We start from the raw sequence: 16,298 nt of genomic DNA, 5'->3' as shown, positions 1-16,298 counted from the left end.
GAAACCAAATGGATCATATTACGCTCTCAAGAGTTACATTATTGTTATTACGTGATTCATAAGAAGTCTACACAATTAGAGAATGTATAAGAATTGTTACTTTGATCGTTTTGCCATGGAATTGAGGACAAAATATTCTTTGGTCTTGGGGTCTGAGAGGCTACAGTACATGTCATCAAATGGTGTCACGTGGCTCAAATGCTGAGTAACTAATGGACGATATGAAAAGGGTTGAAAACCACTGTAGTAGAGCGTTGATTTATATAAAAAAAAAACAAGTTAAAATATGGATATAGGTTTCTGCCCGACAGAAACGTTATACTGTATGACAACACAATGTTTACTACATCTCAGTGTGTGTGTGTGTGTGTGTGTGTGTGTGTGTGTGTGTGTGTGTGTGTGTGTGTGTGTGTGTGTGTGTGTGTGTGTGTGTGTGTGTGTGTGTGTGTGTGTGTGTGTGTGTGTGTGTGTGTGTGTGTGTGTGTGTGTGTGTGTGTGTGTGTGTGTGTGTACCAGAGTTTCAGTAACACAGAGCTGGTGGATGAGGAGGTCTCCCCAGCGAGGAGCAGCAGTGTGGGTGTGCCTCAGTGGAGATGTTACATCAAGCACATCAACTCCCAGCAGGTCTTCATCACCTTCATCCCTGCCACCTTCACAGGTACGCCCTGCCACACTGCCACCTTCACAGGTACGCCCTGCCACACTGCCACCTTCACAGGTACACCCCACCACACTGCCACCTTCACAGGTACACCCCACCACACTGCCACCTTCACAGGTACGCCCTGCCACACTGCCACCTTCACAGGTACGCCCCACCACACTGCCACCTTCACAGGTACGCCCCACCACACTGCCACCTTCACAGGTACACCCCACCACACTGCCACCTTCACAGGTACACCCCACCACACTGCCACCTTCACAGGTACACCCCACCACACTGCCACCTTCACAGGTACGCCCTGCCACACTGCCACCTTCACAGGTACACCCCACCACACTGCCACCTTCACAGGTACGCCCTGCCACACTGCCACCTTCACAGGTACACCTCACCACACTGCCACCTTCACAGGTACGCCCTGCCACACTGCCACCTTCACAGGTACACCCCACCACACTGCCACCTTCACAGGTACACCCCACCACACTGCCACCTTCACAGGTACACCACACCACACTGCCACCTTCACAGGTACGCCCCACCACACTGCCACCTTCACAGGTACGCCCCACCACACTGCCACCTTCACAGGTACACCCCACCACACTGCCACCTTCACAGGTACACCCCACCACACTGCCACCTTCACAGGTACACCCCACCACACTGCCACCTTCACAGGTACGCCCCACCACACTGCCACCTTCACAGGTACACCCCACCACACTGCCACCTTCACAGGTACACCTCACCACACTGCCACCTTCACAGGTACACAACTACACACTGCCACCTTCACAGGTACACCTCACCACACTGCCACCTTCACAGGTACACCTCACCACACTGCCACCTTCACAGGTACACCTCACCACACTGCCACCTTCACAGGTACACAACTACACACTGCCACCTTCACAGGTACACAACTACACACTGCCACCTTCACAGGTACACCCCACCACACTGCCACCTTCACAGGTACGCCCCACCACACTGCCACCTTCACAGGTACACCCCACCACACTGCCACCTTCACAGGTACACCTCACCACACTGCCACCTTCACAGGTACACAACTACACACTGCCACCTTCACAGGTACACCTCACCACACTGCCACCTTCACAGGTACACCTCACCACACTGCCACCTTCACAGGTACACCTCACCACACTGCCACCTTCACAGGTACACCTCACCACACTGCCACCTTCACAGGTACACCTCACCACACTGCCACCTTCACAGGTACACAACTACACACTGCCACCTTCACAGGTACACCTCACCACACTGCCACCTTCACAGGTACACCTCACCACACTGCCACCTTCACAGGTACACCTCACCACACTGCCACCTTCACAGGTACACAACTACACACTGCCACCTTCACAGGTACACAACTACACACTGCCACCTTCACAGGTACACAACTACACACTGCCACCTTCACAGGTACACCTCACCACACTGCCACCTTCACAGGTACACAACTACACACTGCCACCTTCACAGGTACACCCCACCACACTGCCACCTTCACAGGTACACCTCACCACACTGCCACCTTCACAGGTACACCCCGCCACACTGTTGATTTCCTCGACTCATAACTATGACAAAAGATGTTCGTCGACTACCTTTTTTCACTGACGCAAACAAAACAAATTGAACTAAATTAAAACTAAGCTATGACGACTGAAACTAAGACTAGATATATTGACAAAATCTACAAGCTCATGTTGTGAGCTTGTAGATCTGTATTTTCAGTAAGTGTAAAATCAGCCATTACGACGGCATCAAGGCCCGCAAAAATACATTTTAGTCGACTAAATCAACTGTAGATTTAGTCGACTAAAATCTTATGATATTTAGTCGACTAAGACTAGACTAACACTAAATATTCCAGATGACTAAAATGTGACTGCAATTAAATGAAAACTATTCAAGAGACTATGACTAAAACTAGAATCAAAATGTGCTGTCAAAATCAACACTGGTGTGCCGCCACTCATCTGCCAGTGGCAACTTCATCCAGTCAGTTTAGATCTTTGGTCTTTATCTCATCAAGACCTTAGGTCGATAATTTGACATATTTTACAAATGCCTTGCAATTGTTTAGTCTAGTTAAAAACGTAGTCTTTTAGTCTTAGTCTTAAGCCCAAACCACACCAAAGGGTTGAGACGACGGGACAAGACGGTTTTAGCGTTCGTCCCAGCGGTGTGATATGTCCTGTTGCGCGTCGACCCGCGTCGACCCAAGTGATGATTCAACTGGTTCAAAATCAACAAACCGAACACTGGTTCTATATCTAAATTGTGTTATTAATGTTATTTGTTTTTTTTTGCCAGATGTTTTAATGCTGACGGCATCGGAGACGGAGCACAACGTGAGCATGGCGCAGGAGGAGGAGGAGGAGGAGGACACTCTCACCCCGTCCGTAAAGTCCCAGGCCAGTAGTGTTGATTTCAGTGTTGTTTTTGGCAGCACATTTCTATTTTGGTTTTAGTCATATTCTCTTGAATAGTTTTCACTTAGTTTTTAGTCACATTTTAGTCACCCGGAATGTTTTAATGTTAGTCTAGTTTTAGTCGACTAAATCTACAGTTGATTTAGTCGACTAAAATGTATTTTGTCATAATATTTTGTTTTACACTTGCTGAAAATAGCCGATCTACAAGCTCACAACGTGTCGCGCTGCGACACGTTGTGAGCTTGTAGATCAGCTATTTTCAGCATGCAACCAAGTGTAAAATGACTTATACTGGATCTCTTGTCCACTAGTCCCTTCCTAACATTTTAGTCTAGTTTTTATTTGTTGACCAAATTGTCAATATATTTAGTCTTAGTTTCGGTCATCATAGCTTAGTTTTCATTTAGTTTTCGTCAGCGGAAAAAAGGTAGTCGACAAACATTTTTAGTCTTAGTTTTAGTCGACGAAAACAACACTGGTTGATTTACCCCGTCCGTAAAGTCCCAGGCCAGTAGTGTTGATTTTGTCGACAAAAAACTATGAGGAAAAATGTTTGTTGACTACCTTTTTTTCACTGAGGAAAAGATAAACGAAATAAAAAATAAGCCATGATGACTAAAACTGTGACTAAATGTATTGACAATTTTGTCACCAATAAAAACTAGACTAAAATGTTAGGGAGGAACTAGTGGACAAGAGATCCAGTATAAATCATTTTACACTTGCATGCTGAAAATAGCATATCTACAAGCTCACAACGCATCGCAGTGGGACGCATTGTGAGCTTGTGGATCGGCTATTTTCAGCAAGTGTAAAATCAGCCATTACGACACCATCAAGGTTCGCCAAAATACATTTTAGTCGACTAAATGAACTGTAGATTCAGTCCATAAACTAGACTAACGCTAAAACATTCCAGGTGACTAAAAAAAACTATTCAAAAGACTAATGACTAAAACTAAAACCTACATTTTGCTGTAAAAAACAACACTTACAGGCCAGCTCTCTGTCGGGCTCCACCAGCGGCCTGGAGCAGCGCTCCTTCGAGTCTGGCCCCAGTCTGAGTGGCAGCGGCGGCAGGCTGTGTAGGAGCTCCAGCAGCAGCGGTGGCGGGCCCCCGGGGGGCCTCCTCCGCTCGCCTGTCTTCTACCCAGGAGGAGGAGCCCCCCCCGAGGGACACACGGACACGGAGCCCGATACCCCCGACGCCAGCGATGGAACCCGGGGTTTAGATACAGGCGAGTTTCTAGTTTGAACTAGAGGAATTCGGCAAACCCTACTGTGTCAAACACACCGACTTCAGTTTCTTCCAGCGGTGAAATGTCCCTTTTAAGTCAGTGGTTTCCAAAGTGGGGTCCGGGGACCCCCAGGGGTCCTTGAGGGAGTTCCAGGGGGTCCAAATGGACCCTTATGGGTCTGTAATGGCAATGCAAATCTGTACACTCTCAGAGTTAAAGTAACAGTGATTTTTACAATATAAATTTGGGGTCCCAGAGATAGAAATGCCATTAAATGGGGGTCCGTAGACTAATGCATGTCAAACTGGGGGTCCTTGAAATTAAACGGGTTGAGAATCTCTGCTAGAGCCGTAAAAAAATCTTCTCTTATGGGGGTCCCTGGTAGGGGTGGGACGATATGCGTACCTCACGATACGATATATTAGGCCCTACGATATTAGGCCCGATATAACGATAATATCACGATATTCCATATATTGCGATATTTGCGATATATTGTATGAAATTTCATCAGCGATATATCACCATATCTTCAACTACAAAATACTTGCAACTGAAAAAAACGCTATTTTCGTGCTCGGACACAGGGAGGGACACACACATAGCTGTCTATAGGAGTGGTTGTACCACTCAAACACTAAATGAATACTCAATAAACTCCCCCTTTGACTCATACCCTCATCATAATGCCTCACAAACACCACCAACTGACCACTATCACTGGTATCACCTGGCATATCTTTTCAAATGGGGCTCTGTGGGGCTAATTAGTGTCATTTTGGGTGTCCTTGACATGAACAAGTTTGAGAACCACTGGTTTAAGTAACAACTGTAACAACAATTTTCCTACCACTGTTTGTTCGGTGCAGGGGAGAAGGAGGGGGTCCAGTTCTCGGAGCCTCCCCCGAGGAGAGACGACGACGGCGGCGGCGGCGGCGGCGCCGTTCCTCCGCCGAGCAGGCGGGGCTCGCTGCAGAGCGGCGGGGGCGGGGGTGACGCGCCCCAGCCTCGCTGTCCCGTCTATGTCTACAACTGCTCCCTGGAGCACCTGAAAGAGCAGCTCATCCACCCGCACTCCAACCGCACGCCCCGAGACCTCTTCTTCAGGTACAAGCATAGGGTTGTTGTTGTTATCACCATTAGGACATTTTTGTAAAAAATATTTAGGACGACCGTTGAGCCGATTCTACTCTATGGCTCCGAGTAGGGGTGTAACGATACATTTTAACAGCGATACGATACGTATCACGGTACATGGTTGACGATACGATACATGGACGATATTGGTTCATTATGGCGATACGATACGATTCAATGATTTGAAATCGATACAGTAACTATTTAAAATACATTGACACTATTTTAAATTAAGTAATTAAACCCCTCTTTTTCTTTTTTCTTCTAAAAATTGCTAAATACCACGCACAAAAATGTAATATTGATACAATCGATTATTTGCATAGCAAAGCGATTCGATACCGATTATTTGCATTGCAAAACGATATGATACATAATCAATGTTGCTGTTTTCATTTCGATATACTTTTTCTTGAAATGACAAATGAAAATCGATTTTTCGATGCAGTTACTATGTCGTTACACCCCTAGCTCCGAGACACTTTCAAAGAAATTAGAGAAACGGTTGGATGGCACTTACACCCGCCTTCTAATGAGAACGCAAAATCTGTCTTGGAAGAGCCACCCATCGACTAATCTAATATACGGCAACCTTCCCGTGTTTCTTCACTAGTCCGACCCAGAAGAACACAGTTTGTTGGCCACTGCTACAGAGCTGACAATAAGGTTATATCTTCCCTTCTTCTCTGGAGTCCTGCCTCAAAGCAGACCAGAGGTAGAAAACTGTCGTTCCCTGATGTCATCGCTAGGGACACAAGCATCAGTAAGCAGGAACTGGGGATGGCAATGAAGGACCGGAAAGTCTGGCGTGGCATTGTGAAATCCATGATCTCGACCGCGGTCGAAAAATGATGATGAGGAGGACATTTGACTTTGTCTCGCGTGGCCATACCGTCCACAATTCTCAAATGCTTCCGGTCATACGGTCTGGAACACGGGGGGGGTTTGGGGCAGAGGAAGGGCCCACTTGAAGATCCGGAAATCTTTCGCAGCCCACCCATCTGACCACTTAGCACGGCAGACATGCGATGTTGCTGACCGCCCGTGCATGCATGTGCTATTGTGCTTGCATTACTATAATTGTGAGGACCAAATGTCCCCACAAATATAGTAGATATGATGAATAGACATGGTGAGGAGGACCATTTTCCTGTACCTCCCAAGAAACGTTAAATACAAGTGTTGTTTTATCTAAAAAAAAAAAAAAGGTTTACAGAATCGTTTTAGACTTTTCCCCATTTTAATTGTGTGTGGAGATGTACACCAAAAGTTGCCGATGGGCTTGACGCATTTCTGATTTGAGTGCACAGCATTGATAAGAACATATTGGTGAATATGGGTTGATAACATTGTAAGCGTTATTGGGAACAGGTCATTGTCCCAGGATCGCAGCAGCGCTCCGTGGACAGAGCTTCTGACCCACAAGCACAAGGAGATGGCAAATTACTGCAGTCTGCTGCAGGAGCACTACCACCAGAGCTACGTGAAAGGTAACAGTCTTAAGGCGGTGGTTCACATACTTTTTATAGCCCATGACCCAACAAAAAATGAGACATTCTCCCAGGTCTCAAACTAGTGAAAATGGCCGATCGGCAATTTTTACTACTCCGTTTCTTCTAATTTATGGCATTTCTTTTTTTTTTTTTTTTTTCTTTCTTCATGAAGTTACTGGGAAAACATCATTGAATTTTGGTTTAATTCATGAAAAGTTTTTTTTTTAAATGTTTTTGAAATAATCATAATTCCAAACCAAATTTAGGGAGAAAAAAAAAATATATAATAAGGGGTACCCATAACAATGTGTCCGTGACCCACAAATCACTGCTGTAAACACAGCCACTAGAGCACTATAGCACCAGAGCTACGTGAAAGGTCTAACCACAAACCTTTTAGCCCGTGACCCAAAACAGAAATTAGACATTCTCCCGGCCGGGACCCCAAACTAGTGAAAATAGCAGATCTACAAGCTCACACCACATCGCTATATCTCCAAGTAATTTGGAGTTAGGTGGTTTTCCTGACAGTTTGAGGAGTTTGGAGTTGAGGTTTAGTCTTTAAGCACTTTTTTTTAACTTTTCATTTGTTTGATATTTGTAAAGCCCACACACAGCGTTTTCATTAGCTCTGATTTTTGTCGAGCACAAACCAGCTATCTCCATTCTGTATTTGTAAAACAAATACAGAATGGAGATAGCTGGTTTGTGCTCGACAGCGATGATGATGTATTGGGGCGACGGTGGCTCAGGGGTAGAGTGGCCGGGTGGTAACCGCAAGGTTGCCAGTTCGAACCCGGGCTCCCCCAGAGTTAGTGTCAAAGTAATTGCTCCCGATGTGCAGGTTGGTGCCTTGCATGGTTTCCTCCTGCATCGGTGTGTGAATGTAATGCACAATCTCTGTAAAGCGCCTTGGATAAAGGCGCTATATAAATGCACCATTTACGTATACTGTAGGTGTGTACCGGAGTTTGCAGCAGTCATACAGCATCTATCCATCCATCTTCAACTGCTTATCCGTAGTCGGGTCGCAGGGGGCAACAGCTCCACCTCCTGGGGAATCCCGAGACGTTCCAAGGCCAGTGAGTTGATGTGTTTCCTCCAACTGTGCCTTGGTCTGCCCCGGGATCTCCTCCCAGTGGGACGTGCCTCGAGGACCTCACTAAGGAGACGCCCAAGAGGCATCCTAACCAGATGACCAAACCACCTAAGCTGGCTCCTTTCCAGGCGACGAAGCAGCGACTCTACTCCGAGTCTCTCTCGCGTGACTGAACTTCTCACCCTATCTCTAAGGCAGGGGTTCTCACGAGACATGGCCAAAGTATATTCGGGGGTCCCCCGCCAAAAACGTTGAGAACCAGGGAGATGCCAGCCACCCATCAAAGAAAACTCATTTTGGCCTCTTGCATTTGGTCATGACCCACACTTCAGTCATACAGCATGGCGTTTATATATGATGTATTTGTACGTAGGTGTGTACCGGAGTCTGCAGCAGTCCTACAGCATAGCGTCCCAGGACGTGCTCACAGCCATGGATTACTGTGAGGAGTCCCTGCAGGAGATCGACATCACCTCCTTCCTTCAGACCCTCTGTGGTCACATCAGGTACTGACCCCACCCATCTGACCCCTTAACCCAGGGGTGGGCAACTTTGAAGCTGGAGAGGGCCACCATATTTCCACACTCACTCCAGAGGGCCACCATATTTCCACACTCACTCCAGAGGGCCACTATAGTTCCACACTTACTCCAGAGGGCCACTATAATTCCACACTTACTCCAGAGGGCCACTATAGTTCCACACATACTCCAGAGGGCCACTATAGTTCCACACTCACTCCAGAGGGCCACTATAGTTCCACACTCACTCTAGAGGGCCACCATATTTCCACACTCACTCCACAGGGCCACATTACAATTATCAAAAATTGCTGATCTACAAGCTCAAAACACATCTCACTGCAACACGGTGTGAGCTTGTAGATCAGCTATTTTTGAGTGGTGTAAACCACTCCTACAACTGGCTTTTGTGTGCATAAAAAAATGACCATGGTTGCTATGTTCAAAATAATTTCTGACGTAATTAAATCACACCCGGGTGAACTGGATGACCGTAGCAACCGTGGTCATTTTCTCTGCACAAAAAAAGCCAGTTGTGAAATCACATCCGGGTGTGATTTCATTACGTCAGATCAGAGCTGATCAGGCTATATAATACCTTACCTTATATAATACCTCACATCGGACAAAAACTCCAGCTGAATCAACCTTACACCACTCAGTTCACACGGGTGTGATTTTTTTGCTATTATTTGAATTTAAATCCTGAATTATGTTTTGCTATTTTTGAATTGGAATCCTGAAAAGTATTTTTTTTTTATATAATTTCAAATGACTTTAATTATAGTTACGTTAACTTTGTGAACTAAATACAAATACAATTTAGACTGAAGTAATTCAAGCGAGTCATGTTTGGAATTGTAACAGCTGAAATCAACAATGTATCAAGTGTATGACTTAACCCAGGGGTTCTCAACGTTTTTGGCCGGGGACCCCCGAAAATGCTTTGGCAACGTCTCGGGACCCCCGCCCCGCCCCCTCCCAACCCCCAATATAAATTGACTGCTACAATAACCTTAAACCATTTTGGGCGGGAACCCCTTTTGGTGTTTTAAGCATTGTTATAATTTAGCTATTTAAAAATAGCAGATCTACAAGCTCATAGCGCGCCACCGAGTGGCGCGCTACGAGCTTGTAGGTCTGCTATTTTTGAAAAATCGTGATTTTTAAATAATTTGGGGACCCCCTAAAATAATTTGGCGACCCCCCGAGGGGTCGCGACCCACGGGTTGAGAACCCCTGACTTAACCCATTGTAGACGTGAGGCCTTCTAAACCAGTTGTTCTCAAATGTTTGGTGTCAAGGACCTCCACATGGATTTATGGTATCCTTGTTAGTTTATTTTCCTTACTGTACTTAGTAATAATATGCTTAAATTCTAGCGGGTCCTCTCGTCTGATCTGAGGTCGTTGGTGAGATCAGACTGAATTTAACCTGAATTTTTGACCCGCTGAATTAAACCCATTCTGGACGGGAACTCCTTTTGGTGTTTTAACCATTATTTAAAACTTTAGCTGTTGTGGAGCAAATTTGGAATATATAAACTCAAATCTTTGCTACTGGGGAGGTCCCTGGAACAACATATTTTCAGATGGGGGTCGGAGGGCAAATACATATAATTTTTGGGGTCCTTGACATGAAATAGTTTGAGAACCACTGACATAGAAACATAAGTTTTTTCTGAAAACTGTCAGGATTCAGAAGACATTTTGTAGAATGGAGCTCGGGTCTAAATGGGTTAAATTCTAGCGGGTCCTCTCGTCTGATCCGAGGTCGTTGGTGAGATCAGACGAGAGGACCCGCTGACTTTCACCCATTCAGGCCTGACGTCGAAATTCAAAAAAAAAAAGTTTTCTAAATCATGACAATTTTCGGAAAGATTTGAGGCACATTTTAACGATTTTTCAAAAATAGCAGACCTACAAGTTCATAGCGCGCCACTCGGTGGCGCGCTATGAGCTTGTAGATCTGCTATTTTTCAATAGCTAAATGTTTAAAACACCAAAAGGGGTTCCCGCCCCAAAATGGGTTAATGGTTAATGTGGTTAAACGCTAACGTGACATGGATGTGTTCCAGGTCTAAATGGGTTAACCCATTTAGGCCTAACGTCAACATTTAAAAAAAAATCTTCTAAATCATGACCATTTTCTGAAAAACGTCATGTTTCTGTATCAGTGGTGCTCAAGTAGCCTGGTTAATAAACCAGACCGAATCAGCCGTTGGCAAAAAAAATTTGGCTACCAGCGGATTACGGTCTGGCGAGGCTCAGTAGCACGCCTCTTTCCTACAACCGAGAACAGGTCGGACCAATCGGGACACGGTATGCAATATGGGCTTTGGTACAGTGACGTTCAATGCTTGAGACTTTTGACTGACAGTAGCTCTGACCAATTGCGTCAAAGAGAAAATGTTTGAACCCGCCCCCCGGGAAATGAAATCCAAGTGGAGCCAGCCCAGACTAATATACCGCGACAGTGTTGTGTGATATTAGTCTGGCTTATTAGCCAGGCTAGTGCTCAAGGACCCTCAAAATATGTTGTTTCAAGGACCCTCCAGAAGAAAATATTTGAGTTAAAAACGTTCGCTCTGAAAGAATATACATTCAAAGATTTGCTCCACATTTTCACGATTTTTCAAAAATAGCAGATCTATAAGCTCGTATATGAGCTTGCTATTTTTCAATAGCTAAAGTATAACATAATCCTTAAAAACACCAAATGGGGTTCCCGCCCTAAATGGGATTATTAAGCAGAGGAAAATAAACTAACGAGGTTACTATTATTATCAGTGGCGTGCACAGACATTTAGAGGGGCAGGTGCTCAAGTTAAAAAAGGGCACCTTGTGCAGCGCGTGGAACCGGCCGGTTGCCTTAATCCATTTTGGGCGGGAACCCCTTTTGGTGTTAGTATTATGTTATGCTTTAGCTATTGAAAAATAGCAGATCTACAAGCTCATAGCGCGCCACCGAGTGGCGCGCTATGAACTTGTAGGTCTGCTATTTTTGAAAAATCAAAAAAAAAGAAGAAAAAAATAAGTTTTTTTTTCTTTTTTTTTCAAAAGGGCAGGGGGTGCTCTAGCACCCCCTAGTGTCTATCTGTGCACGCCACTGATTATTATTATTATTCTCAGGGTCTTCCAGGAGCGCAGTGAGAGAGTAGCGGTACAGACGTCCGTGAAGACCCCTCCTACGTTTCTCATCGGAGAAGAAACGGAAGACGAGTGGCGCGCAAAGAGGCCCGCCGTTACCTCGTCACCCAGGTGCGCTGGTTTTGGCCTTCATTAAGGCGCTTTATATCGATATAAGAATGCCTAGCTATTTTCCATTTTTGGAAACGCACTTGGAATTGCACCTTTTTGAATTGCGCTTTTGAACTTTTTTTGCACAAAAATAGCAAAAGTAGCAGTAACTACGCGCTCAAACCGTGTCACGTTGTGCCAAGTAGGACGTTAATTTAAAAAAAAAGAAAAAACACAAAAAGTTAGAATATACAGTAAGGGGCTTCTGCCAGTGTTGATTTTGACAGCAAATTTTAGTTTCAGTCATAGTCTCTTGAATAGTTTTCATTTAGTTTTAGTCACATTTTAGTCACCTCGACTGTTCTAGTGTTAGTCTAGTTTTAGTCTACGAAATATCACAAGATTTTAGTCGACTAAAGTCTAAAGTTGATTTAAGTTGATTTAGTCGACTAAAATGTATTTTGGCGTGCCTTGATGTCGTCATAACGGCTGATTTTACACTACATGCTGAAATCTACAAGGTCACGTGTTGCGCTGCGATGCGTTGTGAGCTTGTAGATCGGCTAATTTTCAGCATGTGACCAAACATAAAATGACTTGTCTTTTAGTTCTACTGGATATCTTGTCCACTAGTCCCTCCCTATTAAACATTTTAGTCTAGTTTGTATTTGTTGACAAAAATGTCAAAATATTTAGTCACCGTACATTTGTTTTTATTTAGTTTTTCCAAGTGGAAAAAAAGGTAGTCAACGGACATTTTTCGTCATAGTTTTAGTCGACAAAGTCAACACTATCCACCACTTGTTCTTCTGTGTGTTCTGTGATCCTATAGTGTGGACGCGTCATCTCCACCCATGCTGGACGAGCCCAAGATGACCGTGAAGGCGTCTGACTTCCCCCTGTCTCTCCTCCAGACACAGCACAAGTGTGAAGTGTGTCCAGACCTGCACAAGATCATCCAGGTACTGCTGGAAAGCCAGCACCAATGGGCTAAGAACTTGGGCCGCTTCACTACTTCCTTCACAGGTGTTACCGATGATACTAATGAAGGTAAAGATGGGAAATTGGGTGCGCTTCTTCGGGAAACTGCCCTTGGTTGAGGCAGTGGGTGCTCAGCTTTGAAAATAACTTTACTCATACAAAATTCGGCACTCCAAATTAAAAGACTGGCTCAGATGCAATTTATCTTGTTTATTCAAGTTCTTTATTAATGTCCACAGAGGGCGATTTGATTTACAGCAGTTCGTAGCGGTTTGAAAGGTAAAAGCTGTACAAAACGGCAACAGACATGTGACATGGCATGAGCACATCTATGCAATTGATGAAAAGGATAAGAAAATAATAGAGTAGCCAACCAAGTACAGTACAAAGTGAAGCATCATAAAGTGTCATCATCATAAAACATCATCCTCATCATCATCACCATCATCACTTTTTTTTTTTTCTTTTTTTTTTTACCTACTTCCGGCAGCGTTTTTTTCATGTCATACAGTATGAAAGCAGGGAATCATAGCTTCAAATTGACATATTGGTTGTTCAGTTTGACCCACCAGTTTTGGAGACATGGCTTATAGAGTAATGTCTTGCAGAAAACACTGAGTTGAGAAAACAGGCTTGAAAGGTTCACTTCTGTGGTCTCTAACATTACACCTAGCTACATGTTTATTTCATATTTACATGTCGATTTCACACTTATTTCAGACATGCTCTAGTATGTGAAGAGTCTGTCTGTGCTATTAACTCATTTTGGAAAGAGAAACAAACGTTTTTCTCCTCTGGTGAAAAGCTGGAATTTGCGCGATGGCAGGCTCTCAGTCAAATCTGGTCACATATACTCCGAACTGAGTGGGTGGGCACTATTTGAGCAGATGGACAGGGCTTTTTTTGAGCAGCTGTCTAAATCAAGGCTCTCCAAATTGGATGCCAGTAATTTTAGAAGCAGTTTTCACTTCAATTGCAATTCTCCCAGGGAAAGTTTTGTCTTTGATAACGAGGTTACCATACCAACATATATACAGGATAAATAAATGACGGAATGTATGTAGGCACTATAGAACAGTTTCATCAGGCTTTTGTCAATGACACCTAGCCAATCTTTCTTAGGCAGTAAAGGCGTTGCTGGCCCTTCTTGCACAGCATGTCGGCGTTTGCATCAAATGTCAAGTTATTATCGATAATCGTGCCAAGATACTTATAACTGGGTATGATTTCCACTGGCTGGCCCTGGATGACACTGTTCTGAGTAGGACCGGGAGGTACGTCTAAAATCGATACAGATCTCTTTCGTTTTTGAGATGTTAAGTTTTCGAGGAAGACATCGCTGCACCGGAAGAGGAAATCATTCATGACCTGCCCATGGCCACGTGGGTCATCACCGTAATCGACGAGGAATCTGTTGCCGTGACTACTGCAACAGTCATCAGTCAGAGGGCAGAAAGAACACAGCCCTGAGGCGAACCAGTGGATGTGGACAGAAGGCTGGACAATGTCTCATTAACCCTTTACACATTGAGATCTATTTTGTCAAAAAGTCAAGGATCCAGCCCACCAGACATGGGTCTAGATTGAAGGTGTTAGTTAGTTTCTCTACCAGAACGTGGGGCTGGATCGTATTGAACGCTGATGAAACAAATCAATAAAAAGCAGCCTGACATGACTTTCACTTCCTTCCAGATGTTTATAAAGTAGGTTGAGTAGAGTGGCAGTTGCATCCTGGACGGCCCTGCCTCACCTATATGCAAACTGAAGAGGGTCTAGTAGGCTCTCGGTTTTAGCCACAAGTTCTAGCTTCTCAAACTGTTTCATGATCAGGGAGGTGAGCACTAATATGCTATACTAATGAAGGCTCTGTTCCATTCCGGTCACACAGAGTCAGGGTGCTGCTATTGTGCATGTTGGCTCACTGGAAACGGGTACGGGTACGGGTGTAATACGGGTCCATTTGGTTCCATTTGTACACTTTCAGAGTTATGGGGGTCCTTGCAATAAAAATAAAAGGGTTTGAGAACGAGAATTCACACTAAATGTAACAGAGCCTTAATTTGTGTCATCGGTAACACCTGCTGATCGGTAAAACCATGACAATGGCTGATGTCTTCATGATGTGTTCAACAGGACAAGTTCATGCAGATTGGAGCTCACTATTTCAAGACGGTGCCATCCAATCCACATTACTTCTTCTACTGCCCGCCATCATCAAAGAAGGAGGTGCATTTAACCCCCCCCCCCCCCCCCGTATTTTTCTTACTACCAACGTGTGTGTGTGTGTGTGTGTGTGTGTGTGTGTGTGTGTGTGTGTGTGTGTGTGTGTGTGTGTGTGTGTGTGTGTGTGTGTGTGTGTGTGTGTGTGTGTGTGTGTGTGTGTGTGTGTGTGTGTGTGTGTGTGTGTGTGTGTGTGTTTCATGGCCGCCTCAGGCTCAATGCTTTTCCAATGGAAGTCACGTGGTTTGACATGTGTGTACGAGGCCTCTGAGTCTGAAATGCCAGTGTGATGCAACCCCCGCCCCGCCTCCAGTCCTCCTCCTGTCACAAGTGAATCGCCTAGCGCAGCCCTCTTCATAATAAATACATACATGTATACACAATCACATTACACAAATAACAGAATTGCTATTTTTATTATAATAACACTCTTAAAAAAAGAACAAAATCGCGGAAAATCACCGAGCCCGAGGCTCGGCACGGCCCGACTAATTAGCATAATTTGTTGGGCCCGGCGGGTCGGGCCTGGTCGGGTTCGGGCAGAGTTTGAGAACATTAGTTGCTGTCACATCATCACCAGATGTGAACAAAAAACAAAAAAACAATTGCGCGATTGAATAGGAGTTCTAGCGTTAGACCCCCCCAGCAGCATCTCCAGCTTCAGCCCCAGCCCCAGCTCCCCTATATCTTTATTTATTTTTAAATAAAACATTTTGTCAATATACATAATTATCAACTTACTTTTGTAAAAAAAAAAGGTTTAGGGAGAAATTCCCCTTTAATAGGACGGAGATTATTGATATCAAAACCGATCGCATCGCTCCACAGGCTGTGTGTGTGTGTGTGTGTGTGTGTGTGTGTGTGTGTGTGTGTGTGTGTGTGTGTGTGTGTGTGCGTGTGCGTGTGCGTGTGTGTGTGTGTGTCACAATTATTACATAGTCACCTAATTGCACTGCTTTTCTGCATAATCGTCACAATCATTTCCATTATCTTGTCAGGGGGTCCCCAGCTAAAGTTGATCAAATCAAAATAAACTATCAAAATAAAACCACGGGGTGCCTGGCTGGGACGTGTGGACACGTCTTAACCCATTCTGGGCGGGAACCCTTTTTGGTGTTTTAAGCATTATGTTATGCTTTAGCTATTGAAAAATAGCAGTGCCACGCTACGAGCTTGTAGATCTGCTATTTTTGAAAAATCGTGAAAATGTGGCGCAACCCATT

General features: G+C 44.7%; 1 protein-coding gene across 4 annotated transcripts in view; it reads left to right on the top strand.

Moving 5' to 3' along the window:
* szt2 (SZT2 subunit of KICSTOR complex) overlaps positions 1–16,298 on the top strand; it is a 179,041-nt gene that overhangs the window by 60,420 nt on the left and 102,323 nt on the right. For all 4 annotated transcript variants that reach the window (XM_079506037.1, XM_079506038.1, XM_079506039.1 and 1 more), the window contains exons 24-32: positions 517–658; positions 3,026–3,126; positions 4,145–4,385; positions 5,255–5,492; positions 6,894–7,012; positions 8,488–8,620; positions 11,767–11,895; positions 12,707–12,836; positions 14,989–15,081. In XM_079506037.1, the coding sequence (XP_079362163.1) occupies positions 517–658; positions 3,026–3,126; positions 4,145–4,385; positions 5,255–5,492; positions 6,894–7,012; positions 8,488–8,620; positions 11,767–11,895; positions 12,707–12,836; positions 14,989–15,081 (1,326 nt within the window). The remainder of the gene's footprint in view (positions 1–516; positions 659–3,025; positions 3,127–4,144; positions 4,386–5,254; positions 5,493–6,893; positions 7,013–8,487; positions 8,621–11,766; positions 11,896–12,706; positions 12,837–14,988; positions 15,082–16,298) is intronic.

This window comes from Electrona antarctica, assembly GCF_951216825.1.
Source record: "Electrona antarctica genome assembly, chromosome: 7".
Classification (NCBI taxonomy): domain Eukaryota; kingdom Metazoa; phylum Chordata; class Actinopteri; order Myctophiformes; family Myctophidae; genus Electrona; species Electrona antarctica.
The sequence above is the reverse complement of the archived record's forward strand: the minus strand, read 5'-3'. Positions and strand labels throughout refer to the sequence as shown.